Raw genomic sequence first — 26,880 nt, forward strand, 5'->3', positions numbered from 1 at the left:
GAGTGTGTTTTTTTCATCAAGCAAAGAAACTTATTCTAGCCTCCCTGACAGAAATATTAATTCCTGTGCTAGCTTTCACCATGCCCTTTCTCCTCTGACAAAAGTCGCAGAAGATTTCCATTAGCACCTGTTGTATTACTCCATTATATAAATACTGCTGTATTTGCCTACAGAATCCATACAGCATGAAGGGAAATGCTGGCTGGGAATCCACATCCATGAGACTTTAACTGCACTGAAATCAGACTCACCAGCTGGAGCAGGACCACGAGGTGTACTGGTTCCATGGGGTAAGAATGGAAGCCAAAAAGAATCTGTTCAGAGAAGGTAAATTTACTTCAGAGACGGTAAGTTTTAAGAACAAGGACATGCAGAGAACAGAAACGGATCTGGTTGCAAGGAAAGGCTGTGTCACTTCAAGACACAGTGTAGGTTCTGTAGGGTGACGCACCAGAGGTTGTGTCCGTTCCAGACATAGTGTAGGTTCTGTAGGGTGTCACACCAGAGGTTGTGTCCGTTCCAGACATAGTGTAGGTTCTGTAGGGTGTCACACCAGAGGTTGTGTCGGATTCAGACACCACGTACGTTCGTTGTCTAGGTGCTCCCCAGTGTGCTGGAATTATAATGAAGAATAAAAAACATATCAGGAGAGAATCTACTTTCATTGGAAACACCTCTCACAAAGGTACCTATGTGAAGTACTTATAAGTGATTGCTTCTTGTTTTAAGTGCTTATTTGAAACACACGGCACCTGGAGAGAAATGTTAATCTTTAATAAAGAATTGACATAAGCACATATATGCCACTTTAGGAAGGTTTGGAAAACAATAACACTTTATGCAAAGTGAAACAAATATTTACAGACATCTTTTACCCCCCCTCATCTTTAGAATTGTTTGAGTGTGTTTTTTTCATCAAGCAAAGAAACTTATTCTAGCCTCCCTGACAAAAATTTTAATTCCTGTGCTAGCTTTCACCATGCCCTTTCTCCTCTGACAAAAGCCGCAGAAGATTTCCGTTAGCACCTGTTGTATTACTCCATTATATAAATACTGCTGTATTTGCCTACAGAATCCGTACAGCATGAAGGGAAATGCTGGCTGGGAATCCACATCCATGAGACTTTAACTGCACTGAAATCAGACTCACCAGCTGGAGCAGGACCACGAGGTGTACTGGTTCCATGGGGTAAGAATGGAAGCTTAAAAGAATCTGTTCAGAGAAGGTAAATTTACTTCAGAGACGGCAAGTTTTAAGAACAAGGACATGCAGAGAACTGAAACGGATCTGGTTGCAAGGAAAGGCTGTGTCCGTTCCAGACACAGTGTAGGTTCTGTAGGGTGACGCACCAGAGGTTGTGTCCGTTCCAGACACAGTGTAGGTTCTGTAGGGTGTCACACCAGAGGTTGTGTCCGTTCCAGACATAGTGTAGGTTCTGTAGGGTGTCACACCAGAGGTTGTGTCCGTTCCAGACACAGTGTAGGTTTCGCAGGGTGACGCACCAGAGGTTGTGTCCGTTCCAGACACAGTGTAGGTTCTGTAGGGTGTCACACCAGAGGTTGTGTCGGATTCAGACACCACGTACGTTCGTTGTCTAGGTGCTCCCCAGTGTGCTGGAATTATAATGAAGAATAAAAAACATATCAGGAGACAATCTACTTTCATTGGAAACACCTCTCACAAAGGTACCTATGTGAAGTACTTATAAGTGATTGCTTCTTGTTTTAAGTGGTTATTTGAAACACACAGCACCTGGAGAGAAATGTTAATCTTTAATAAAGAATTGACATAAGCACATATATGCCACTTTAGGAAGGTTTGGAAAACAATAACACTTTATGCAAAGTGAAACAAATACTTACAGACATCCTTTACCCCCCCTCATCTTTAGAATTGTTTGAGTGTGTTTTTTTCATCAAGCAAAGAAACTTATTCTAGCCTCCCTGACAGAAATTTTAATTCCTGTGCTAGCTTTCACCATGCCCTTTCTCCTCTGACAAAAGTCGCAGAAGATTTCCGTTAGCACCTGTTGTATTACTCCATTATATAAATACTGCTGTATTTGCCTACAGAATCCATACAGCATGAAGGGAAATGCTGGCTGGGAATCCACATCCATGAGACTTTAACTGCACTGAAATCAGACTCACCAGCTGGAGCAGGACCACGAGGTGTACTGGTTCCATGGGGTAAGAATGGAAGCTTAAAAGAATCTGTTCAGAGAAGGTAAATTTACTTCAGAGACGGTAAGTTTTAAGAACAAGGACATGCAGAGAACAGAAACGGATCTGGTTGCAAGGAAAGGCTGTGTCACTTCAAGACACAGTGTAGGTTCTGTAGGGTGACGCACCAGAGGTTGTGTCCGTTCCAGACACAGTGTAGGTTCTGTAGGGTGTCACACCAGAGGTTGTGTCGGATTCAGACACCACGTACGTTCGTTGTCTAGGTGCTCCCCAGTGTGCTGGAATTATAATGAAGAATAAAAAACATATCAGGAGAGAATCTACTTTCATTGGAAACACCTCTCACAAAGGTACCTATGTGAAGTACTTATAAGTGATTGCTTCTTGTTTTAAGTGCTTATTTGAAACACACGGCACCTGGAGAGAAATGTTAATCTTTAATAAAGAATTGACATAAGCACATATATGCCACTTTAGGAAGGTTTGGAAAACAATAACACTTTATGCAAAGTGAAACAAATACTTACAGACATCTTTTACCCCCCCTCATCTTTAGAATTGTTTGAGTGTGTTTTTTTCATCAAGCAAAGAAACTTATTCTAGCCTCCCTGACAAAAAATTTAATTCCCGTGCTAGCTTTCACCATGCCCTTTCTCCTCTGACAAAAGCCGCAGAAGATTTCCGTTAGCACCTGTTGTATTACTCCATTATATAAATACTGCTGTATTTGCCTACAGAATCCGTACAGCATGAAGGAAATGCTGGCTGGGAATCCACATCCATGAGACTTTAACTGCACTGAAATCAGACTCACCAGCTGGAGCAGGACCACGAGGTGTACTGGTTCCATGGGGTAAGAATGGAAGCAGAAAAGAATCTGTTCAGAGAAGGTAAATTTACTTCAGAGACGGTAAGTTTTAAGAACAAGGACATGCAGAGAACTGAAACGGATCTGGTTGCAAGGAAAGGCTGTGTCCGTTCCAGACACAGTGTAGGTTCTGTAGGGTGACGCACCAGAGGTTGTGTCCATTCCAGACACAGTGTAGGTTCTGTAGGGTGTCACACCAGAGGTTGTGTCTGTTCCAGACATAGTGTAGGTTCTGTAGGGTGTCACACCAGAGGTTGTGTCCGTTCCAGACATAGTGTAGGTTCTGTAGGGTGTCACACCAGAGGTTGTGTCGGATTCAGACACCACGTACGTTCGTTGTCTAGGTGCTCCCCAGTGTGCTGGAATTATAATGAAGAATAAAAAACATATCAGGAGACAATCTACTTTCATTGGAAACACCTCTCACAAAGGTACCTATGTGAAGTACTTATAAGTGATTGCTTCTTGTTTTAAGTGCTTATTTGAAACACACGGCACCTGGAGAGAAATGTTAATCTTTAATAAAGAATTGACATAAGCACATATATGCCACTTTAGGAAGGTTTGGAAAACAATAACACTTTATGCAAAGTGAAACAAATACTTACAGACATCTTTTACCCCCCCTCATCTTTAGAATTGTTTGAGTGTGTTTTTTTCATCAAGCAAAGAAACTTATTCTAGCCTCCCTGACAAAAAATTTAATTCCCGTGCTAGCTTTCACCATGCCCTTTCTCCTCTGACAAAAGCCGCAGAAGATTTCCGTTAGCACCTGTTGTATTACTCCATTATATAAATACTGCTGTATTTGCCTACAGAATCCGTACAGCATGAAGGGAAATGCTGGCTGGGAATCCACATCCAAGAGACTTTAACTGCACTGAAATCAGACTCACCAGCTGGAGCAGGACCACGAGGTGTACTGGTTCCATGGGGTAAGAATGGAAGCTTAAAAGAATCTGTTCAGAGAAGGTAAATTTACTTCAGAGACGGTAAGTTTTAAGAACAAGGACATGCAGAGAACTGAAACGGATCTGGTTGCAAGGAAAGGCTGTGTCCGTTCCAGACACAGTGTAGGTTCTGTAGGGTGACGCACCAGAGGTTGTGTCCATTCCAGACACAGTGTAGGTTCTGTAGGGTGTCACACCAGAGGTTGTGTCTGTTCCAGACATAGTGTAGGTTCTGTAGGGTGTCACACCAGAGGTTGTGTCCGTTCCAGACATAGTGTAGGTTCTGTAGGGTGTCACACCAGAGGTTGTGTCGGATTCAGACACCACGTACGTTCGTTGTCTAGGTGCTCCCCAGTGTGCTGGAATTATAATGAAGAATAAAAAACATATCAGGAGACAATCTACTTTCATTGGAAACACCTCTCACAAAGGTACCTATGTGAAGTACTTATAAGTGATTGCTTCTTGTTTTAAGTGCTTATTTGAAACACACGGCACCTGGAGAGAAATGTTAATCTTTAATAAAGAATTGACATAAGCACATATATGCCACTTTAGGAAGGTTTGGAAAACAATAACACTTTATGCAAAGTGAAACAAATACTTACAGACATCTTTTACCCCCCCTCATCTTTAGAATTGTTTGAGTGTGTTTTTTTCATCAAGCAAAGAAACTTATTCTTGCCTCCCTGACAAAAATTTTAATTCCTGTGCTAGCTTTCACCATGCCCTTTCTCCACTGACAAAAGCCGCAGAAGATTTCCGTTAGCACCTGTTGTATTACTCCATTATATAAATACTGCTGTATTTGCCTACAGAATCCGTACAGCATGAAGGGAAATGCTGGCTGGGAATCCACATCCATGAGACTTTAACTGCACTGAAATCAGACTCACCAGCTGGAGCAGGACCACGAGGTGTACTGGTTCCATGGGGTAAGAATGGAAGCTTAAAAGAATCTGTTCAGAGAAGGTAAATTTACTTCAGAGACGGTAAGTTTTAAGAACAAGAACATGCAGAGAACTGAAACGGATCTGGTTGCAAGGAAAGGCTGTGTCACTTCAAGACACAGTGTAGGTTCTGTAGGGTGACGCACCAGAGGTTGTGTCCGTTCCAGACATAGTGTAGGTTCTGTAGGGTGTCACACCAGAGGTTGTGTCCGTTCCAGACACAGTGTAGGTTCTGTAGGGTGTCACACCAGAGGTTGTGTCTGTTCCAGACACAGTGTAGGTTCTGTAGGGTGTCACACCAGAGGTTGTGTCCGTTCCAGACATAGTGTAGGTTCTGTAGGGTGTCACACCAGAGGTTGTGTCCGTTCCAGACACAGTGTAGGTTCTGTAGGGTGTCACACCAGAGGTTGTGTCGGATTCAGACACCACGTACGTTCGTTGTCTAGGTGCTCCCCAGTGTGCTGGAATTATAATGAAGAATAAAAAACATATCAGGAGAGAATCTACTTTCATTGGAAACACCTCTCACAAAGGTACCTATGTGAAGTACTTATTAGTGATTGCTTCTTGTTTTAAGTGCTTATTTGAAACACACGGCACCTGGAGAGAAATGTTAATCTTTAATAAAGAATTGACATAAGCACATATATGCCACTTTAGGAAGGTTTGGAAAACAATAACACTTTATGCAAAGTGAAACAAATACTTACAGACATCTTTTACCCCCCCTCATCTTTAGAATTGTTTGAGTGTGTTTTTTTCATCAAGCAAAGAAACTTATTCTAGCCTCCCCGACAAAAATTTTAATTCCTGTGCTAGCTTTCACCATGCCCTTTCTCCTCTGACAAAAGTCACAGAAGATTTCCGTTAGCACCTGTTGTATTACTCCATTATATAAATACTGCTGTATTTGCCTACAGAATCCGTACAGCATGAAGGGAAATGCTGGCTGGGAATCCACATCCATGAGACTTTAACTGCACTGAAATCAGACTCACCAGCTGGAGCAGGACCACGAGGTGTACTGGTTCCATGGGGTAAGAATGGAAGCTTAAAAGAATCTGTTCAGAGAAGGTAAATTTACTTCAGAGACGGTAAGTTTTAAGAACAAGAACATGCAGAGAACTGAAACGGATCTGGTTGCAAGGAAAGGCTGTGTCACTTCAAGACACAGTGTAGGTTCTGTAGGGTGACGCACCAGAGGTTGTGTCCGTTCCAGACATAGTGTAGGTTCTGTAGGGTGTCACACCAGAGGTTGTGTCCGTTCCAGACACAGTGTAGGTTCTGTAGGGTGTCACACCAGAGGTTGTGTCTGTTCCAGACACAGTGTAGGTTCTGTAGGGTGTCACACCAGAGGTTGTGTCCATTCCAGACACAGTGTAGGTTCTGTAGGGCGTCACACCAGAGGTTGTGTCCATTCCAGACATAGTGTAGGTTCTGTAGGGTGTCACACCAGAGGTTGTGTCCGTTCCAGACACAGTGTAGGTTCTGTAGGGTGTCACACCAGAGGTTGTGTCGGATTCAGACACCACGTACGTTCGTTGTCTAGGTGCTCCCCAGTGTGCTGGAATTATAATGAAGAATAAAAAACATATCAGGAGAGAATCTACTTTCATTGGAAACACCTCTCACAAAGGTACCTATGTGAAGTACTTATAAGTGATTGCTTCTTGTTTTAAGTGCTTATTTGAAACACACGGCACCTGGAGAGAAATGTTAATCTTTAATAAAGAATTGACATAAGCACATATATGCCACTTTAGGAAGGTTTGGAAAACAATAACACTTTATGCAAATTGAAACAAATACTTACAGACATCTTTTACCCCCCCTCATCTTTAGAATTGTTTGAGTGTGTTTTTTTCATCAAGCAAAGAAACTTATTCTAGCCTCCCTGACAGAAATTTTAATTCCTGTGCTAGCTTTCACCATGCCCTTTCTCCTCTGACAAAAGTCGCAGAAGATTTCCGTTAGCACCTGTTGTATTACTCCATTATATAAATACTGCTGTATTTGCCTACAGAATCCGTACAGCATGAAGGGAAATGCTGGCTGGGAATCCACATCCAAGAGACTTTAACTGCACTGAAATCAGACTCACCAGCTGGAGCAGGACCACGAGGTGTACTGGTTCCATGGGGTAAGAATGGAAGCCAAAAAGAATCTGTTCAGAGAAGGTAAATTTACTTCAGAGACGGTAAGTTTTAAGAACAAGGATATGCAGAGAACTGAAACAGATCTGGTTGCAAGGAAAGGCTGTGTCACTTCAAGAGACAGTGTAGGTTCTGTGACGCACCAGAGGTTGTGTCCATTCCAGACACAGTGTAGGTTCTGTAGGGTGTCACACCAGAGGTTGTGTCCGTTCCAGACATAGTGTAGGTTCTGTAGGGTGTCACACCAGAGGTTGTGTCCGTTCCAGACATAGTGTAGGTTCTGTAGGGTGACGCACCAGAGGTTGTGTCGGATTCAGACACCATGTATGTTCGCTGTCTAGGCTCTCCCCAGTGGGCTGGAAGAAATAAACAAGAGAAAATCCAAATCAGGATAGAATCTATATTTGGTGCAAACACCTCTCACACATGTATGCCTGTGAAGTGCATATAATTGTTTGCTTCATGTGCTTATTTTCAATGAAAGTCACCTGAATATATGTATTAATCTGAAATTCACATAGGTCATTACAGGTATCATGCCCTAGGAAGCGCTGGAAATTAATAGCACATTGATGCTCTGCAAATACTTCCAGATATCTTTTACCCCTCATAATTATATTTCCTATTGTTTGTTTTTTAAATCAAGTAGATAAACATATGCAGTAGTCTCCCTGACAAAAAACTTGGTTTCTGTGCTAACTTTCTCTTCTGAAAAATGTCTCAGAAGATTTCTGTTAGCACCAGTTTTGTTTCTCCTTTATATAAATATTGTTGTATTTCCATACAGAATCCATGCAGCATGAAGGGATATGCTGACTTTGAACCCACATCCAAGTGATTTTAATTGCTTGATAAGCAGGAGCAGGACCACGAGGTGGTACAAGGTGAAGTCGAAAAGAGTCTGTTCAGAGAAATTAAATTTTAAAATACATGGATATATGCGGAAGTGAAATTGCTATGATTGCAGACATATGTTATTAGAGAGTCTTTAATATTATGAAACAGAAAGAATTGAAAAAGGGTTTAGTAAAAGAAAAATATATTAAAACATAATTGTAATAAAAACCAAAAGAAGACACCCATCCACCCATCCATCAGTACTGTCAAAAACCAAAGATATGTCAATGAAGCAATTTACCAGACCCAAACTAAAACCAAACATACCCAAGCAAATCATGGCCAAAAGAAAAAAACATTTCAGGTACTCATTTTAATGTCTGTGTTAGCTTTTACCATCACCCTTCCCTTCTGAAAAAATTCTCAGAAAATTTCTGTTAGCACTGGTTTTATTGCTCCATTTTCTTTATATTTATCTATTTTTATATTTGCCTGCAGGAGCTGTGCAGCATGAAGGGAGGTGGTGGCTCTGAACCCGCATCCAAGTGACTTTAATTGCTTAAAATCAGACTTAACATCAGGAGCAGGACCACAAGGTGTACTGGTCCCTTGGGGTACAAAGTGAAGCAGAAAAGAGTCTTCATAGAAAGTAAATTTACTTCAGAGAAGGTCAAATTTAAAATAGAAGGAAATGCACAGAACAGAAATTATTATGTTTACAAGGAAAGGCTATGTTGGTTCCGGACAGAGTATGGGTTCTGTAGGATGACACACCGGGGGGCACGTCGGTTCCAGACACAGTGTAGGTTCTGTAGGGTGTCACACTAGAGACTGTGTCAGATTCAGACACAGTGTTAGTTCTGTGGCGTATCAGATTGGAGGATAGATCAGTTTCAGGTTGAAGCAGCTGGAAATCTTGGCTATAACTCTGGTCAAGCTGACTTTCAGTTGATTAAAATCAGGTAAGAACTGCAAATACTCCAGTAAAGAAGTATTTTATGGGAGACATCACAGCTTGGTGTATTCAGCATTATAGACACTTCCAGCTTAGTAAACATTGTCAATGCATCCTTCTGGTTTTGCCCGTACTGATATCTCCATTCTTGTATATCTGTGATCATCTCAATAGTTTAGAAATTCTCTTTTGTGAACTTTATTTGCTTAGCTGTTCTTAGCCAGCCATGCTGTTAACAGAAGGGCAAAGGCTGCAGCAGTAGCTTTTTTTTTCTTTTTTTCACAGTAGCTGTGTTGGTTTTGCATGGTGAGGAGGTGAGGAAGGTGAGGAGCAGACTCACCATCAGGAGCAGGGCCATGAGGTGTCCTGGTTCCTTGAGGTACAAAGTGAAGCTGAAAATATTCTGTACAGAGAAAGTAAATTTACTTCAGAGAATATAAATTTTAAAACCAAGGAAAGGCAGAGAACTGAAATGGTTGTGGTTTCAAGGAAAGGCTATTACAAAAATGTTAATTGCATACAACAGAAAGAGGGAAAAGAAAAAAATAGGAAAAAACCAAACTAAAAGAAGCAATTAAAAAAAATCAGAAACCAAACAGTCACCACTAACACTGTTACTTGCCAATACCAAAAACTCCAACTAACCAGCTAAACAATCAAACCCAAGATAAAACCAAACATACCAAAGCAAATAGGGACTAATAGAAAAAAAAATTGTAATAGTTATTTTAATCCCTGTCTTAGTTTTCAGTATCCTGAAATATTTATCTTCTGAAATGAGTCTCAGAACATTTCTGATTGTACTTATTTTATTGCTCCATTATCTTTACAATTAAATATTTTTGTATTTAGATACAGAAGCTGTGCAACATGATAGTAGATTCTGACTATGAACCCACGTTCGGGTGAGTAAAATTGCTTAAAAAGCAGAATTACCATCAGGAGCAGGACCATGAGGTGTACTGCTTCCTTGGGGTACAGAGAAAATCTGGAAAGATTCTGTACAGAGAAAGTAAGCTTACTATAGAGAAGGGAGATTTTTATAAACCAAGGAAATGCACCAAACTGAAATGGTTGAAAGGAAAGGCTGTTACAAAAATGTTAATGATTTGTAGCAGAAAGATAATAAATGCTATTATTAGGAAAAAAAAAAAGTAGAAACAGAAAAGAATGAAATAAAAAATAAATGAAAAAATTAAAACCAAACACCATACATCATGCACAAAACCAAAAAAACACAACCAAACAACTAAGCTCCTACTGAAAACATAAAATTTCCAAGAAAATTAGAACAAAAAAACCCCCACAAAAACCAAAAGCAAAAAACAAAAAAATTACAGTATTAATTTCAATCCCTCTGTTAGGTTCCACCATCCCCTTTCTCTTCTTTAGAAGGTCTCACATTTCTGTTAAGAACAGTGTTGTTTCTTCATTAGATTTAATGATGAAACAATACATTTAAGTATTGTTGTATTTGCCTTAGAAGCTGTGCCATATGAAGGAAGATGCTGGCTAGAAGCATTCTTCCAAGTCACTCTAATTGCTTGAAAAGCAGAATTACTATCAGGAGCAGGAGAAGGAGCAGGAGTAGGAGAAGATGTACTGGCTGCTTGGGAAGGCTGAAAAGTAACTGTTTAGAGAATATAAATTTTGAAAACCAAGTAAATACTACTGTAATTTAAAAAAAAAAAAAAGGTAAAAACCCCACAGAACTGAAAGGGTTATGTTTGCGAGGAAATGCAATTATAAAATGTTAATGGTTTATAACAGAAACAAAGGAAAAGGGCTTTGGTTAAAAAAACCAAAAAAATCCAGGCAAGACAACAGGCAAGAAATTAAGAGTAGTAATAAATAATTATAAAAAAAATAAATAAACAGCCACCCATGCAACAGAACCACTCCCCAAACCAAAAAATTCCAACCAACCAAGCAACTAAACCTAAACAAAAAACAAAATAATTTCTAAGTAAATTAAGGACCAATAGAATAAACCCCAACCCATTCCAGGAGTATTTTTAATTCCTGTGTTAGCTTTCACCATCCCCTTTCTCATCTGAAAAATGTCTTCAAACATTTCTGTTTGCATTAATTGTATTGCTCTGTTATTTTTACAATTAAGTGTTGTTACATTTGACTACAGGATCTGTACTGCATGAAGGGAGATGCTGTCTAGAAACCCACATCCAAGTGATATGATTACTTGAATGCAGACTTACCAGCAGGAGCAGGAGCAGGAGCAGGAGCAGGAGCAGGAGCAGGAGCAGGAGCAGGAGCAGGAGCAGGAGCAGGAGCAGGGGCAGGAGCAGGAACAGGAGCAGGAGCAGGAGCAGGAGCAGGAGCAGGAGCAGGAGCAGAAGGTGTAATGGCTGCTTGGGGTGAAACACGACGCTGAAAAATATCTGTTCAGTGAAAATAAGTTTTATAAAGTAAGGAAATGCACAGAACAGAAATGGCAATGTTTGCAAGGAAAGGCTATTACAAAATGCTTATGGTTTATAATATAAAGAAAGGAAAAAACCTTGTTTAAACAAATCAAAGAAAGAAAAGTAGTAATAAAAGAAAAAGAAACCCAAAACCAAACACACCCATCCACCACCACCACTCCCCAAAAACTAAAAAAATATCCAAGCAACCAAGCATCCAGACCCAAACTAAAACAAATAAAAACCACAAGGAAATAGGGACTAATAGAAAAACACATTACAGTAGTAATTTTAATCCCTGTGTTAGCTTTCACCAGCCTCTTTTTCTACTGAAACAAATCTACACATTTCTGTTAGTACTAGTTTAATTCCTCCGTTATGTTTCTAATTAAATACTGCTGTATTTGCCTTAAAGGCTGTGCAGCATGGTAGGAGATGCTGGCTAAGAACCCACATCGGAGTGACTATTATTGCTTGAAAAGCAGACTTAGCATCAGGAGGAGGAAGAGGAGTAGAAAGTGTAACAGCTGCTTGGGGTGCAACGCTAACCCGAAAAATATCTGTTCAGAGACAGTAAGTTTACTTCAGAGAAGGAAAATTTTAAAAAGCAAGCAAATGCACAGAACTGAAACGGTTATGTTTGCAAAGAGAGATGATTACAAAAATGTTATTGGTTTAGAACATAATGAAAGGAAGAAGGCTTAGCGAAAAACAAAAGAAAGTACTAAAAAAATAAAAAATGGTATTAAAGAAATCAAAAAATCAAAAACCCACTACTACTACTCTGCAAAACCACAAAAATCCAAGAAGCAACCTAACCCCTAAAAACTAAAACAAAAAATCCCAATTAGCCACTAATAGAAAAAAAAATTATAGGAGTAATTTAAATCCCTCTGTTAGCTTTCACCATTCACTTTCTCTTCTGAAAAATGTCACAGAATATTTCTATATATTTCTGTTAGCATGAGTTTTAATGCTCCATTATGTTTACAAATAAATATTGCTGTATTTGTATGCAGAAGCTGCGTAGCATGAAGGGAGCTGCTGGCTTGGAACCCACATCCAAGTGACTTTAATTGCTTGAAAAGCAGACTCACCAACAGGAGCAGGACCATGAGGTGCAGCAGCTCCTTTAGGCACAAAGAGAGGCTGAAAAGAGTCTGTTCAGGGAAAGTAAACTTGCTTCAGAGAAAGTAAATTTAAAATAACAAAGAAATGCACAGAATTGAAATGGTTATGTTTTCAAGGAAAGGCTATTACAAAATGAAGCAAGGAAAGGAAGGGAAGGAAGAGAGGGAGGGGAGGGAAGGGGAGGGAAGGGGCGAAAAGAAGGGTGGAAGGAAGGGCAGGAGGGCGGAAGGAAGGAAGGGCGGAAGGAAGGGCGGAAGGAAGTGGCGAAAGGAAGGAAGGGCAGAAGGAAGGGCGGGCAGAAGGAAGGAAGTGGCAGAAGGAAGGAAGGGCAGAAGGGCGGAAGGAAGGGCGGAAGGAAGGGCGGAAGGAATTGCGGAAGGAAGGGCGGAAGGGTGGAAGGGCGGAAGGAAGGGCGGAAGGAAGGAAGGAAGTGCGGAAGGAAGGAAGGGCGGAAGGAAGGAAGTGCGGAAGGAAGTGCGGAAGGAAGTAAGTGAGGAAGTGAGGAAGGAAGGAAGGAAGTGAGGAAGGAAGGAAGGAAGTGGCGGAAGGAAGGAAGTGGCGGAAGGAAGTGGCGGAAGGAAGGAAGGAAGGAAGGAAGTGGCGGAAGGAAGGAAGGAAGGAAGGAAGGAAGGAAGGAAGGAAGGAAGGAAGGAAGGAAGGAAGGAAGGAAGGAAGGAAGGAAGGAAGGAAGGAAGGAAGGAAGGAAGGAAGGAAGGAAGGAAGGAAGGAAGGAAGGAAGGAAGGAAGGAAGGAAGGAAGGAAGGAAGGAAGGAAGGAAGGAAGGAAGGAAGGAAGGAAGGAAGGAAGGAAGGAAGTGGCGGAAGGAAGGAAGTGGCGGAAGGAAGTGGCGGAAGGAAGTGGCGGAAGGAAGTGGCGGAAGGAAGGAAGTGGCGGAAGGAAGGAAGTGGCGGAAGGAAGGAAGGAAGTGGCGGAAGGAAGGAAGGAAGGAAGGAAGTGGCGGAAGGAAGGAAGTGGCGGAAGGAAGGAAGTGGCGGAAGGAAGGAAGGAAGGAAGGAAGGAAGGAAGGAAGGAAGGAAGGAAGGAAGGAAGGAAGGAAGGAAGGAAGGAAGGAAGGAAGGAAGGAAGGAAGGAAGGAAGGAAGGAAGGAAGGAAGGAAGGAAGGAAGGAAGGAAGGAAGGAAGGAAGGAAGGAAGGAAGGAAGGAAGGAAGGAAGGAAGGAAGGAAGGAAGGAAGGAAGGAAGGGAGGGAGGGAGGGAGGGAGGGAGGGAGGGAGGGAGGGAGGGAGGGAGGGAGGGAGGGAGGGAGGGAGGGAGGGAGGGAGGGAGGGAGGAAGGGAGGAAGGGAGGAAGGGAGGAAGGAAGGAAGGAAGGAAGGAAGGAAGGAAGGAAGGAAGGAAGGAAGGAAGGAAGGAAGGAAGGAAGGAAGGAAGGAAGGAAGGAAGGAAGGAAGGAAGGAAGGAAGGAAGGAAGGAAGGAAGGAAGGAAGGAAGGAAGGAAGGAAGGAAGGAAGGAAGGAAGGAAGGAAGGAAGGAAGGAAGGAAGGAAGGAAGGAAGGAAGGAAGGAAGGAAGGAAGGAAGGAAGGAAGGAAGGAAGGAAAGGAGGAAGGGAGGAAGTCACGGAAGGGAGGAAGGGAGGAAGGGAGGAAGGGAGGAATTAAAATTGTAACAAAAGAACGAAATAAAAAATGACACATCCACCTAATCTTGGTACTCCACAAAATAAAAACATCCAATCAACCTAGCAACCAAACCCTAATTAAAACCTAAAATATCCAAGCAAATAGGGACAAATGGATAAAAATAATATTTTAATTTTTAATTCCTGTGTTATCTTTTACCATCCCCTTCCTTTTCTGTAAAAATGTCTCAGAGTGGCTTTGTTAACACTAGTTTTATTGTTCTGTTAGGTTTATATGTAAGTGTTGTTGTATTTGCCTATTGAAGCCATGCAGCATGATGGGAAGTGCTGGGAAGGACCCACATCCAAATGACTCTAATTGTTTGAAAGGCAGACTTACCATCACTGTCACGAGCATGAGCAGGAGGTGTTTTTGCTAGTTGGTGTCCAATACGGCCCCAAAAAGATTCTATGCAGAGCAAGTAATTTTAAAATTAAAAAGATTTTAGATTTTAAAACACAAGAAAATGCACAGCACTGAAATATTTGTGGTTGCAAATAAAGGCCATTAAAAAAATAATATTGTTTTATTTTTAGAAAGAAAAAAAAAGATATTTGGTAAAAAGAAGCAATGAAAGAATGAATTTAAAACAGGAAAAATAAAAAACCTTACAAAAACCCTCATAAACCAAACTCACACACACACACTCCGCATTACCACTCCCCAGAATCAAAAGAATCCAACCAAACAACCAAACCCAAACTTAAATCAATTAAATCCAGGTAAATAGATGAATAGGAAAAAAATAATACAGTAGTAACTTTAATCCCTATGTTAGCTTTCACCATCTACTTTCTTTTCTGTGAAAAGTCACACAACGTTTCTGCTAGCACCAGTTTTTCTCCTTCATAACGTTTGCAATTAAGTATTATTGTGCTTGTCTACAGAGGCATTTCAGCATGAAGGCAGATGTTGACTCTAAAGCCACATCCAAGTGACTATAATTGCTTGAAAGGCAGAATTACCATCATGAGCATGAGCAGGAGGTGGACGAGCTGCTTGTGGTAAAACAGGAAGCCAAAAAGAGTCTGTTCAGAGAAAGTAAATTTACTTTAGAGAAAGTAAATTTTAAAAAACATGGCAATGCACAGAACTGAAATGGTTATGGTTGCAAGAAACGGCTATTTCAAAATGTTAGCAGTAGTTTTATAGCTCCATTAGGGTTACATTTAAGTGTTGTACTTGTCTGCAGAAGCTCTGCAGCATGGTGGGAGGTGCTGGGTAGGAACCCACATCCAAGTGACTCTAATTGCTTGAAAAGAGACTTACCATCAGGAGCAGGAGCAGGACATGTACTGTCTTCTTTCGGTTGAATCCGAAGCCAAAAGGAGTCTGTTCAGAGAAAGTAAATTTACTTCAGTAAATTACTTCAGTCTTAGGTTATAAGTGATATATATATATGTGAGACATAATCAAACAGTAAGTACTCTATAAGTACTCTATATAGTAACTCTATATCTTTGTAAGCTGTTAAGATAAAGGCACTATTCTTTATTGTCCTCATGACTCATTCCTGATAACTTCTTCCACGGGTCTATCTCCGCTAATGGGCCATTAAGGCCTCACTGCATGACTCATAAAATTACATCATCCCATTGTGAGATGCTCTGCCCAAGGGGGAGAGCCAAGCATCCTACCTGGATATAATCTGAGGTTTGGAACACCAGAGCAGCCTTGCCAACTGTTTTTCCAGAGGACAAGAGCTACATAACCACCACTAGACCTTCAGGGGAAAAGCAGACACTTCTACAGGATGCCCCCTTCAGCAGAACCACATGTATCACTCAACAGGACTACAGCCACCATTTAATTGGACTGCTACCACTACCCAACCTGACAACACCAACCTAACCAACAGAGTGCCAGGTCGCATCCTGACTCTTGCTTGTTTAACCCAGTGTTTTCTGCCTTTATTTTAATTTCCCTATTAAACTGTAGTTCTGACATGGAATCTCCCACTGTCTGTTTTCAGAATCTCCAACTGTCTGTTTTCAAACTAGTACAAAACACATGGAACGGCTACTTGGGTTTCAAAGTGAAGGCAAAAACATTCTGTCACTAGAAAGAAAATTTACTTGAAAGAAAATAAATTTTAAAAAACAAGGAAATGCAATAAGCACTGCTGTATTTGCCTACAGAAGCTATGCAGCATGAAGGTAGGTGGTGGCTCTGAACCCACATCCAAGTGGGATCTAATTGCTTGAAAAGCAGACTCACCATCATGAGGAGGAGCAGGAGCAGCAAAAGGAGGTTTACCCGCTGCATGAAGTGGACCAAGAGGCCGAAAATTACCTGTTCAGAGAAAGCAAATTTTAAAAAAGAAGAAAAGGCAGAGAATAGAAATGGCTATGTTTACAAGGAAAGGCTATAAGAAAAATGTTAATGGACTCAAAAAGAAAGAAAGGAAGAAATTCGGAGAGGAGAGGAGGGGAGGGGAGAGGAGGGGAGGGGAGGGGAAGGAAGGAAGGGCGGAAGGAAGGGCGGAAGGAAGGGCGGAAGGGCGGAAGGGCGGAAGGGCGGAAGGGCGGAAGGAAGGGCGGAAGGAAGGAAGGGCGGAAGGAAGGAAGGAAGGGCGGAAGGAAGGAAGGGCGGAAGGAAGGGCGGAAGGAAGAAAGGGCGGAAGGAAGGAAGGAAGGGCGGAAGGAAGGAAGGAAGGAAGGGCGGAAGGAAGGAAGGGCGGAAGGGCGGAAGGAAGGGCGGAAGGAAGGGCGGAAGGAAGGGCGGAAGGAAGGGCGGAAGGAATGAAGGGCGGAAGGAAGGGCGGAAGGATAGGCGGAAGGAAGGGCGGAAGGAAGGGCGGAAGGAAGGGCGGAAGGGAGGAAGGAAGGGCAAAAGGGCGGAAGGGCGGAAGGAAGGGCGGAAGGAAGGGCGGAAGGAAGGGCGGAAGGAAGGGCGGAAGGAAGGAAGGGCGGAAAGAAGGGCGGAAGGAAGGGCGGAAGGAAGGGCGGAAGGGCGGAAGGAAGGGCGGAAGGAAGGGCGGAAGGAAGGAAGGAAGGGCGGAAGGAAGGAAGGGCGGAAGGAAGGAAGGGCGGAAGGGCGGAAGGAAGGAAGGGCGGAAGGAAGGAAGGGCGGAAGGGCGGAAGGAAGGGCGGAAGGAAGGGCGGAAGGAAGGGCGGAAGGAAGGAAGGAAGGAAGGGCGGAAGGAAGGGCGGAAGGAAGGAAGGAAGGAAGGAAGGAAGGAAGGAAGGAAGGAAGGAAGGAAGGAAGGAAGGAAGGAAGGAAGGAAGGAAGGAAGGAAGGAAGGAAGGAAGGAAGGAAGGAAGGAAGGAAGGAAGGAAGGAAGGAAGGAAGGAAGGAAGGAAGGAAGGAAGGAAGGAAGGAAGGAAGGAAGGAAGGAAGGAAGGAAGGAAGGAAGGAAGGAAGGAAGGAAGGAAGGAAGGAAGGAAGGAAGGAAGGAAGGAAGTGGCGGAAGGAAGGAAGGAAGTGGCGGAAGGAAGGAAGGAAGGAAGGAAGGAAGGAAGGAAGGAAGGAAGGAAGGAAGGAAGGAAGGAAGGAAGGAAGTGGCGGAAGGAAGGAAGGAAGGAAGGAAGTGGCGGAAGGAAGGAAGTGGCGGAAGGAAGGAAGTGGCGGAAGGAAGGAAGGAAGTGGCGGAAGGAAGGAAGGAAGTGGCGGAAGGAAGGAAGGAAGTGGCGGAAGGAAGGAAGGAAGTGGCGGAAGGAAGGAAGGAAGTGGCGGAAGGAAGGAAGGAAGTGGCGGAAGGAAGGAAGGAAGGAAGGAAGGAAGGAAGGAAGGAAGGAAGGAAGGAAGGAAGGAAGGAAGGAAGGAAGGAAGGAAGGAAGGAAGGAAGGAAGGAAGTGGCGGAAGGAAGGAAGGAAGTGGCGGAAGGAAGGAAGGAAGTGGCGGAAGGAAGGAAGGAAGTGGCGGAAGGAAGGAAGGAAGTGGCGGAAGGAAGGAAGGAAGTGGCGGAAGGAAGGAAGTGGCGGAAGGAAGTGGCGGAAGGAAGTGGCGGAAGGAAGGAAGGAAGGAAGGAAGGAAGGAAGGAAGGAAGGAAGGAAGGAAGGAAGGAAGGAAGGAAGGAAGGAAGGAAGGAAGGAAGGAAGGAAGGAAGGAAGGAAGGAAGGAAGGAAGGAAGGAAGGAAGGAAGGAAGGAAGGAAGGAAGGAAGGAAGGAAGGAAGGAAGGAAGGAAGGAAGGAAGGAAGGAAGGAAGGAAGGAAGGAAGGAAGGAAGGAAGGAAGGGTGGAAGGAAGGGCGGAAGGAAGGAAGGGCGGAAGGAAGGAAGGGCGGAAGGAAGGGCGGAAGGAAGGGCGGAAGGAAGGAAGGAAGGGCGGAAGGAAGGAAGGGCGGAAGGAAGGAAGGAAGGAAGGAAGGAAGGAAGGAAGGAAGGAAGGAAGGAAGGGCGGAAGGAAGGGCGGAAGGGCGGAAGGAAGGGCGGAAGGAAGGGCGGAAGGAAGGGCGGAAGGAAGGAAGGGCGGAAGGAAGGAAGGGCGGAAGGAAGGAAGGGCGGAAGGAAGGAAGGAAGGGCGGAAGGAAGGAAGGGCGGAAGGGCGGAAGGAAGGAAGGGCGGAAGGAAGGAAGGGCGGAAGGAAGGAAGGAAGGAAGGAAGGAAGGAAGGAAGGAAGGAAGGAAGGAAGGGCAGAAGGAAGGAAGGAAGGAAGGAAGGAAGGAAGGGCGGAAGGAAGGAAGGAAGGGCGGAAGGAAGGAAGGGCGGAAGGAAGGGCGGAAGGAAGGGCGGAAGGAAGGAAGGAAGGAAGGAAGGAAGGAAGGAAGGAAGGAAGGAAGGAAGGAAGGAAGGAAGGAAGGAAGGAAGGAAGGAAGGAAGGAAGGAAGGAAGGAAGGAAGGAAGGAAGGAAGGAAGGAAGGAAGGAAGGAAGGAAGGAAGGAAGGAAGGAAGGAAGGAAGGAAGGAAGGAAGGAAGGAAGGAAGGAAGGAAGGAAGGAAGGAAGGAAGGAAGGAAGGAAGGAAGGAAGGAAGGGCGGAAGGAAGGAAGGAAGGGCGGAAGGAAGGAAGGAAGGGCGGAAGGAAGGAAGGGCGGAAGGAAGGAAGGGCGGAAGGAAGGAAGGGCGGAAGGAAGGAAGGGCGGAAGGAAGGAAGGGCGGAAGGAAGGAAGGAAGGGCGGAAGGAAGGAAGGGCGGAAGGAAGGAAGGGCGGAAGGAAGGAAGGGCGGAAGGAAGGAAGGGCGGAAGGAAGGAAGGGCGGAAGGAAGGAAGGAAGGAAGGAAGGAAGGAAGGAAGGAAGGAAGGAAGGAAGGAAGGAAGGAAGGAAGGAAGGAAGGAAGGAAGGAAGGAAGGAAGGAAGGAAGGAAGGAAGGAAGGAAGGAAGGAAGGAAGGAAGGAAGGAAGGAAGGAAGGAAGGGAGGAAGGAAGGGAGGAAGGGAGGGAGGAAGGGAGGAAGGAAGGGAGGAAGGGAGGAAGGGAGGGAGGAAGGAAGGAAGGGAGGGAGGAAGGAAGGAAGGGAGGGAGGAAGGAAGGAAGGAAGGAAGGAAGGAAGGAAGGAAGGAAGGAAGGAAGGAAGGAAGGAAGGAAGGAAGGAAGGAAGGAAGGAAGGAAGGAAGGAAGGAAGGAAGGAAGGAAGGAAGGAAGGAAGGAAGGAAGGAAGGAAGGAAGGAAGGAAGGAAGGAAGGAAGGAAGGAAGGAAGGAAGGAAGGAAGGAAGGAAGGAAGGAAGGAAGGAAGGAAGGAAGGAAGGAAGGAAGGAAGGAAGGAAGGAAGGAAGGAAGGAAGGAAGGGAGGAAGGAAGGGAGGAAGGAAGGGAGGAAGGGAGGGAGGAAGGGAGGAAGGAAGGGAGGAAGGAAGGAAGGGAGGGAGGAAGGAAGGAAGGGAGGGAGGAAGGAAGGAAGGGAGGGAGGAAGGAAGGAAGGAAGGAAGGAAGGAAGGAAGGAAGGAAGGAAGGAAGGAAGGAAGGAAGGAAGGAAGGAAGGAAGGAAGGAAGGAAGGAAGGAAGGAAGGAAGGAAGGAAGGAAGGAAGGAAGGAAGGAAGGAAGGAAGGAAGGAAGGAAGGAAGGAAGGAAGGAAGGAAGGAAGGAAGGAAGGAAGGAAGGAAGGAAGGAAGGAAGGAAGGAAGGAAGGAAGGAAGGAAGGAAGGAAGGAAGGAAGGAAGGAAGGAAGGAAGGAAGGAAGGAAGGAAGGAAGGAAGGAAGGAAGGAAGGAAGGAAGGAAGGAAGGAAGGAAGGAAGGAGGGAAGGAAGGAAGGAAGGAGGGAAGGGCGGAAGGAAGGAAGGGCGGAAGGAAGGGCGGAAGGAAGGAAGGGCGGAAGGAAGGGCGGAAGGAAGGGCGGAAGGAAGGAAGGGCGGAAGGAAGGAAGGGCGGAAGGAAGGGCGGAAGGGCGGAAGGAAGGGCGGAAGGGCGGAAGGAAGGGCGGAAGGAAGGGCGGAAGGAAGGGCGGAAGGAAGGAAGGAAGGAAGGAAGGAAGGAAGGAAGGAAGGAAGGAAGGAAGGAAGGAAGGAAGGAAGGAAGGAAGGAAGGAAGGAAGGAAGGAAGGAAGGAAGGAAGGAAGGAAGGAAGGAAGGAAGGAAGGAAGGAAGGAAGGAAGGAAGGAAGGAAGGAAGGAAGGAAGGAAGGAAGGAAGGAAGGAAGGAAGAATCCAGGCAAGAAAACAGGCAAGAAATTAAGAGTAGTAATAAATAATTATAAAAAAAATAAATAAAAAGCCACCCATGCAACAGAACCACTCCCCAGACCAAAAAATTCCAACCAACCAAGCAACTAAACCTAAACAAAAAACAAAATAATTTCTAAGTAAATTAAGGACCAATAGAATAAACCCCAACCCATTCCAGGAGTATTTTTAATTCCTGTGTTAGCTTTCACCATCCCCTTTCTCATCTGAAAAATGTCTTCAAACATTTCTGTTTGCATTAATTGTATTGCTCTGTTATTTTTACAAATGAGTGTTGTTACATTTGACTACAGAATCTGTACTGCATGAACGGAGATGCTGTCTAGAAACCCACATCCAAGTGATATGATTACTTGAATGCAGACTTACCAGCAGGAGCAGGAGCAGGAGCAGGAGCAGGAGCAGGAGCAGGAGCAGGAGCAGGAGCAGGAGCAGGAGCAGGAGCAGGAACAGGAGCAGGAGCAGGAACAGGAGCAGGAGCAGGAGCAGGAGCAGAAGGTGTAATGGCTGCTTGGGGTGAAACACGACGCTGAAAAATATCTGTTCAGTGAAAATAAGTTTTATAAAGTAAGGAAATGCACAGAACAGAAATGGCAATGTTTGCAAGGAAAGGCTATTACAAAATGCTTATGGTTTATAATATAAAGAAAGGAAAAAACCTTGTTTAAACAAATCAAAGAAAGAAAAGTAGTAATAAAAGAAAAAGAAACCCAAAACCAAACACACCCATCCACCACCACCACTCCCCAAAAACTAAAAAAATATCCAAGCAACCAAGCATCCAGACCCAAACTAAAACAAATAAAAACCACAAGGAAATAGGGACTAATAGAAAAACACATTACAGTAGTAATTTTAATCCCTGTGTTAGCTTTCACCAGCCTCTTTTTCTACTGAAACAAATCTACACATTTCTGTTAGTACTAGTTTAATTCCTCCGTTATGTTTCTAATTAAATACTGCTGTATTTGCCTTAAAGGCTGTGCAGCATGGTAGGAGATGCTGGCTAAGAACCCACATCGGAGTGACTTTAATTGCTTGAAAAGCAGACTTAGCATCAGGAGGAGGACCATGAGGTGCAGCAGCTCCTTTAGGCACAAAGAGAGGCTGAAAAGAGTCTGTTCAGGGAAAGTAAACTTGCTTCAGAGAAAGTAAATTTTAAATAACAAAGAAATGCACAGAATTGAAATGGTTATGTGTTCAAGGAAAGGCTATTACAAAATGGAGCAAGGAAAGGAAGGGAAGGAAGAGAGGGAGGGGAGGGAAGGGGAGGGAAGGGGCGGAAGGAAGGGCGGAAGGAAGAGCGGGAGGGCGGAAGGAAGGAAGGGCGGAAGGAAGGAAGGGCGGAAGGAAGGAAGGAAGTGGCGGAAGGAAGTGGCGGAAGGAAGTGGCGGAAGGAAGGGCGGAAGGAAGTGGCGGAGGGAGGGAGGGAGGGAGGGAGGGAGGGAGGGAGGGAGGGAGGGAGGGAGGGAGGGAGGGAGGGAGGGATATCAGTATTAAAGAAATTAAACAAAAAATAAAACCACCGACCCTCCGCTACCACTCCCAAAATCTAAATAATCCAAGCAACAACATCCAAATTAAATAATTCCCCAATCAGATAATGTCCAATTCAAAAGACATGCAGTAGTAATTTCAGTTCTTGTGTTTGCTTTTATCACCTCCTTTCTCTTCTAAAAAATGTCTCTGAATGTTTCTGTTCACACTACTTTTATTGCTCCATTATGCTAGCAATTAGGTATTGCTGTATTTGCCTACAGAAGCTGTGCAGCATGAAGGGAGATGCTGTCTCAGAACTCACATACAAGTGACTCTAATTGCTAGAAAAGCAGACTTACCTTTAGAAGGAGGAGCAGGAGGTGTAACAGCTGCTTCAGGTTTAATGTGAACCCCTGAAGATTCTCTTCCTGTTGTTAATGCTTCATGTCTGGCAGATGCCAGTGAGTAGAGCTCCATAAAACTTTTAAGCACATTCTTTAAATAATAGTAAAAGGAATCATTAGTGCCAGGCAAGCTCTACTTAAATGCCAAATAGGAGACATCCAAATTTTTTACAAAAGGCGCAATATTTTTTAACGGAGACATCAAATAGTGTTTGTAAGCCAGGCAGAATTTCAGTCCCAGGACTTAAATATTAGAAAGGTCTAACACTGGATTTTGCCTTTATTCCCAAATCTTGAATATTAATATCAGTTAAGAAAAGGACATAACTCCACATTCTAGTTTAGAACATGCTTTGATGAGATATTTTCAAGCGTGCAGTGCAGCAATGAATTCTTGATAAAATTTTTCATTTTATTTCATTACAAGACTCAGTGCAGGTTCCATTTCTGTTCCCAAAAAAATTACAACACAATTTCAGGCTAATGTTAGCACTTCCAAAATTAGTCAATTTACTAATCTTTCCAATCCTCAGCAAAAATAATTAACTTGAGTGTAACAGAAGAAAGACTATAAACCTAAAAAGCTCAAAAAACAAGTAATCTGATTGCAATATAACTGGAAAAATGTAACTGTTCCCATGTATGTAGTGGAAGAATGTCCCAATTTTGTTATACTGATTGGATTGATGGTAAAGCTAGCAGGACAAGAGAGCACAAATGATTTGGCAGTACTGGAAACTTTATGTTTACCTTAAGTATTCTCAACTAACCCTTGAAATGATTGGTCTTTACAATGGTTAATCACATTTTATTTGTTAATTTTTCTCTTCAGATTATATGAAATTGGTCTTTTGAATGTAAATCTGTGGTATAAACAAAAATCAGCTTAGTACCACAACAGGAATTTACAAAGATTTTTTCATCTTTCCTTTCCTTGGTTTCACACTGCTGATTTTCAGAATAGATATTAACAGAGCTAAAGTCAATCTAGTTATTTCATTGTGGTGTCTAGGAAACATTAGTGGCAAATTAACCAGTATGACATCTTTTCTCATCAGAAGGAATCTCCAAAATGTCTTGGTCCTGTGGCTCTAGTCCTAAAAGAAGATTCTTGCCAATTATAAGGCCTTTAATTGAAATGTGCTTGTCAAAGACTAAGGCATTTCTAGATGATGTGCCTGCAAACAGCTTCACTACTTTTAATGACAAGTGTCCCTCAAGTGATTCTTAACTGCTTGCCTCATCCAAGACTGCAGGATTTCCCTCAATACAGTTTGGCATAGAGTAAAATTAAAATCCACTAGGTGACCTCTGGCTATAAAAGGCAAATTCTGTAATAAAACCTCAAAAATGTGCTTGGAAAGGAATCAAACAGAAACTAGAGACAAGGGCAGAGGAGAGAGAGGGGGGAAAAGGGGGAAAGAGAGATGGGGAAAGGGATAAAGAGGAAAAGGGAAGGAGAAAAGGGAGTTTGCAGTGACACAGACTGTGAGCCATTAGTGCTGTTTTTATATGTCCTGGGTTACCAAGTGTACCTGATGCTGCCAGGTGAACAAGAACTTTACAATTCTGCCCCTCCAGTGAGCTCCCCAGCATGTACTGTACTATGTTAGTTATACCACAAGCACTTTGTGCAAATATGAAATGCAACTTTTTGCATTTCTGATTCTCTTCTGGAAAGAAACAGGGAACAGGGTGCCCTGCAGATGCTTCTGCAATCATTGTGAGGTCAAAAATGATTGTGAGTTGGGATGGAGGGTAAAGAAAAAAAACAACAAAATGCAGCATCCACTAGCAAATTAGAAAAGCAGGATTTTAAACCTGGTGATTGCCACAATGCCTCCTTTGAAAAGATGCCACTGGTGGGACCTTTTGTACAGCTCTAAAATCATCACAGTACTGGGGAAATATTTGAAACTCTACCCTTTGGCAGTAAAGTTCATCTGTGCTAATTAAGCTTCATGGGAATCTCAAGGCATGACATATTTCCATATTTTAGTGTGGACATATGATAATGCACACATGATTTATATCTTTATCACATTGAAATGCATGTGTGCATGCAAGAGGGCGACAGTGAGAAAATCCCAGCTTAGAATCTGCCTTTCTTGGGTGTCAGTCATGTGTATATTAAGGGGAAAAAGAGAGGAGGATAGAGGGATATTAACTTTCAGGTATATACACTTTTGTTCATGTTTGTATTCCCATCAGTTATTTAATGCTGTAAAATTAAGAGGTGCCATCATCTCTGAAATACCATATGCAAGTGTATACATGGAAATTGTCTTCCAGCTGTTGACTGCAATAGTTTTGAAGCTTTTTGCTCTCCACATGCTCAGAGCAGTCTGTCTGTGTGTTCTATCTCAGATGCAAAAATTGAAAGAAAATTTTAAAAAATTAAACAGGACTGGTTTTAGGCTCTAACCTGGAATGCTGTAGCCTCTGGCCTGCCCCTCCTTGCTTCCTCTGAAAGGGTCTCAAGCTTCAGGCTGGGGAGTAGCGGTTGGGTAGTGGCTGCTGCAGCACCTGATGCCGTGGCCTGATCTTTGATCTAAAAGGAAAAAAAAAACCAGCATCACTGGTAATTTGCCTTCAGTCACACCAGCTGGCATGAACTGGGTCTCCTTGAGCTCCTTGAGTGGACTTGCATTGATTGCTGCACCTAATTCATGAATAAAGTACAACTGATTGAATTTTCATTGCAAATAAGTCTCTAATTCGCAGTTCTGGGAGAGGATGCTGCCAAAAAATAAAAAATAAAAGCACCTTGCCCTGGCCTGAAAAGAGAAAGACCAAAGATAAGACATGTGTGTATTATTGTAAAAACACAGCACTTGCTGCATGACATCCACTTCCAAAGTTTGAAAGAAATCATTATGAAGATGGTGGTGGCACAAAGGAAATGTTCTACGAGTACAGTTCGCTGTAGGTGAAACACATGGTTTAGGTTCTGTCACTTTCCATAAACATTAAAGAGACTTGAAAAAGATATCTGAAATGAAATTAACAACAGTTTTGGTGAATGCAGAAACTAAAATAGAGATTTCCATGTTGCTAGGAATTAAAGGTGTAGTAAGGGAAATTGATACTCCAAGGTAATGAAAATACATCTTTTGCTCTGTGTTGCTCTAGATTAAAAGCAGTTATAAACCCATCTGCCATTAGAGATGTAATTGGAAATAGTTGTTTCTCCTAAATAGTTAATATATACAGCTTAGTTGGACCTTCAAATAGTCCTATACGAGGGTACAAAAACTCGAGATTATTATTAAATTTAAAATATCCTAAAAAAAAATACCATGGAAGCTTCTGATCACAAATTATGACTTCCAGTCTTTTCCTATTTATGATGTTTCAGAGGTTAAAGCAGGAGAAACAAAGCCATGTGTCTTACGGCCATCACGTATGTGACCTCATTATTCAGTAGACGATTAACTCCACAACAATTGCTGATTTTTTGTGTGTTCCTTTAGTCTTCACTTGGCAACCGGAAATAGTGCTCAGTGAGGGAAGGAAAGTGAATTTTGTCATAACTTTTACATTTAGAACAACTTGTTTGTGTACTACAAACTTACATTTTATTTCACTGTGTTTTTTTAAGATGGAAGAAGTTGAAGGGGGAAACTTCAACTCTGAGGAAAGGAAGTTGCTTTACAACAACTTCTCACCTGAGAATAAGCAGTTCTAAGGCTTTGGCATGTTTGGAAACACAAAGAGGGAATACTTCAAATTCTTACCGCATTCAGGGTGGCATCAACAGCTTTCATATGATTAATCATCAACTCTTTGTCTCTATTATAAAAGAAAAATAAAACAAAAAACTAAATAAGAACAATGGAGTAACTTTATAGAACTGAAGCTCTACCAATGTAGAAATTAATCTTCTGCTATTTCATGACTGTCATGTCTAAATGATGTCATGTCTAATGTCATGTCTAAAAGGATTGTTGATAATTCAAACTTAGGATTTTCTCTCTTATTCATATCTCTAATGTAAACCCTAAAAATAGTTCATGTGCCCCTATTTGGTGCATTTCCATACAAAAGGTGCTTCCGTTGAGGATAAGCAATTAAAATAGATGAAATTATAGGCCTATTAATGAACAACTATCATGGCTTGGATATAGAGTCATAAAAAGACTCTTGCAGGATTGTATTATATTCTTGTACTGGAAAACACTGACAGATTCTGTTTATTTCATCTGCTTTGCTTATATGTTCCAAAGGGAGGAGAAAACCCTATTTCTTGTGAAGAGTAGCTAAAATAATGAAGGGAAGGGCAGATTTCTTTATTGCTATTCAGCTGCAATGTACAGGTGTTGGGGGTTAGGTGACGTTTTAGTTCTGGCTCA

At 42.8% G+C, this 26,880-nt stretch overlaps 1 protein-coding gene across 1 annotated transcript in view; it reads right to left on the reverse strand.

Annotated features, from left to right (window-relative positions):
* The window catches only part of LOC111944026 (uncharacterized), a 58,980-nt gene that overhangs the window by 4,906 nt on the left and 27,194 nt on the right, over positions 1-26,880 (reverse strand). The window contains exons 18-44 of the mRNA XM_086868710.1: positions 26,266-26,320; positions 24,954-25,079; positions 22,484-22,619; positions 21,015-21,185; positions 16,308-16,382; positions 15,360-15,422; positions 15,056-15,118; positions 14,430-14,498; positions 12,418-12,480; positions 11,114-11,296; positions 9,238-9,300; positions 7,249-7,461; positions 7,054-7,116; positions 6,151-6,516; positions 5,951-6,013; positions 5,099-5,413; positions 4,899-4,961; positions 4,095-4,361; positions 3,949-4,011; positions 3,199-3,411; positions 2,999-3,061; positions 2,352-2,462; positions 2,152-2,214; positions 1,351-1,614; positions 1,151-1,213; positions 452-613; positions 252-314 (exon numbers count right to left, since the gene is read on the reverse strand). Coding sequence (XP_086724836.1) covers positions 252-314; positions 452-613; positions 1,151-1,213; positions 1,351-1,614; positions 2,152-2,214; positions 2,352-2,462; positions 2,999-3,061; positions 3,199-3,411; positions 3,949-4,011; positions 4,095-4,361; positions 4,899-4,961; positions 5,099-5,413; positions 5,951-6,013; positions 6,151-6,516; positions 7,054-7,116; positions 7,249-7,461; positions 9,238-9,300; positions 11,114-11,296; positions 12,418-12,480; positions 14,430-14,498; positions 15,056-15,118; positions 15,360-15,422; positions 16,308-16,382; positions 21,015-21,185; positions 22,484-22,619; positions 24,954-25,079; positions 26,266-26,320 — 3,482 coding nt within the window. The remainder of the gene's footprint in view (positions 1-251; positions 315-451; positions 614-1,150; positions 1,214-1,350; positions 1,615-2,151; positions 2,215-2,351; positions 2,463-2,998; positions 3,062-3,198; positions 3,412-3,948; positions 4,012-4,094; positions 4,362-4,898; positions 4,962-5,098; positions 5,414-5,950; positions 6,014-6,150; positions 6,517-7,053; positions 7,117-7,248; positions 7,462-9,237; positions 9,301-11,113; positions 11,297-12,417; positions 12,481-14,429; positions 14,499-15,055; positions 15,119-15,359; positions 15,423-16,307; positions 16,383-21,014; positions 21,186-22,483; positions 22,620-24,953; positions 25,080-26,265; positions 26,321-26,880) is intronic.

Source organism: Cyanistes caeruleus, chromosome Z (assembly GCF_971803275.1).
Source record: "Cyanistes caeruleus chromosome Z, bCyaCae1.hap1.1, whole genome shotgun sequence".
NCBI lineage: Eukaryota > Metazoa > Chordata > Aves > Passeriformes > Paridae > Cyanistes > Cyanistes caeruleus.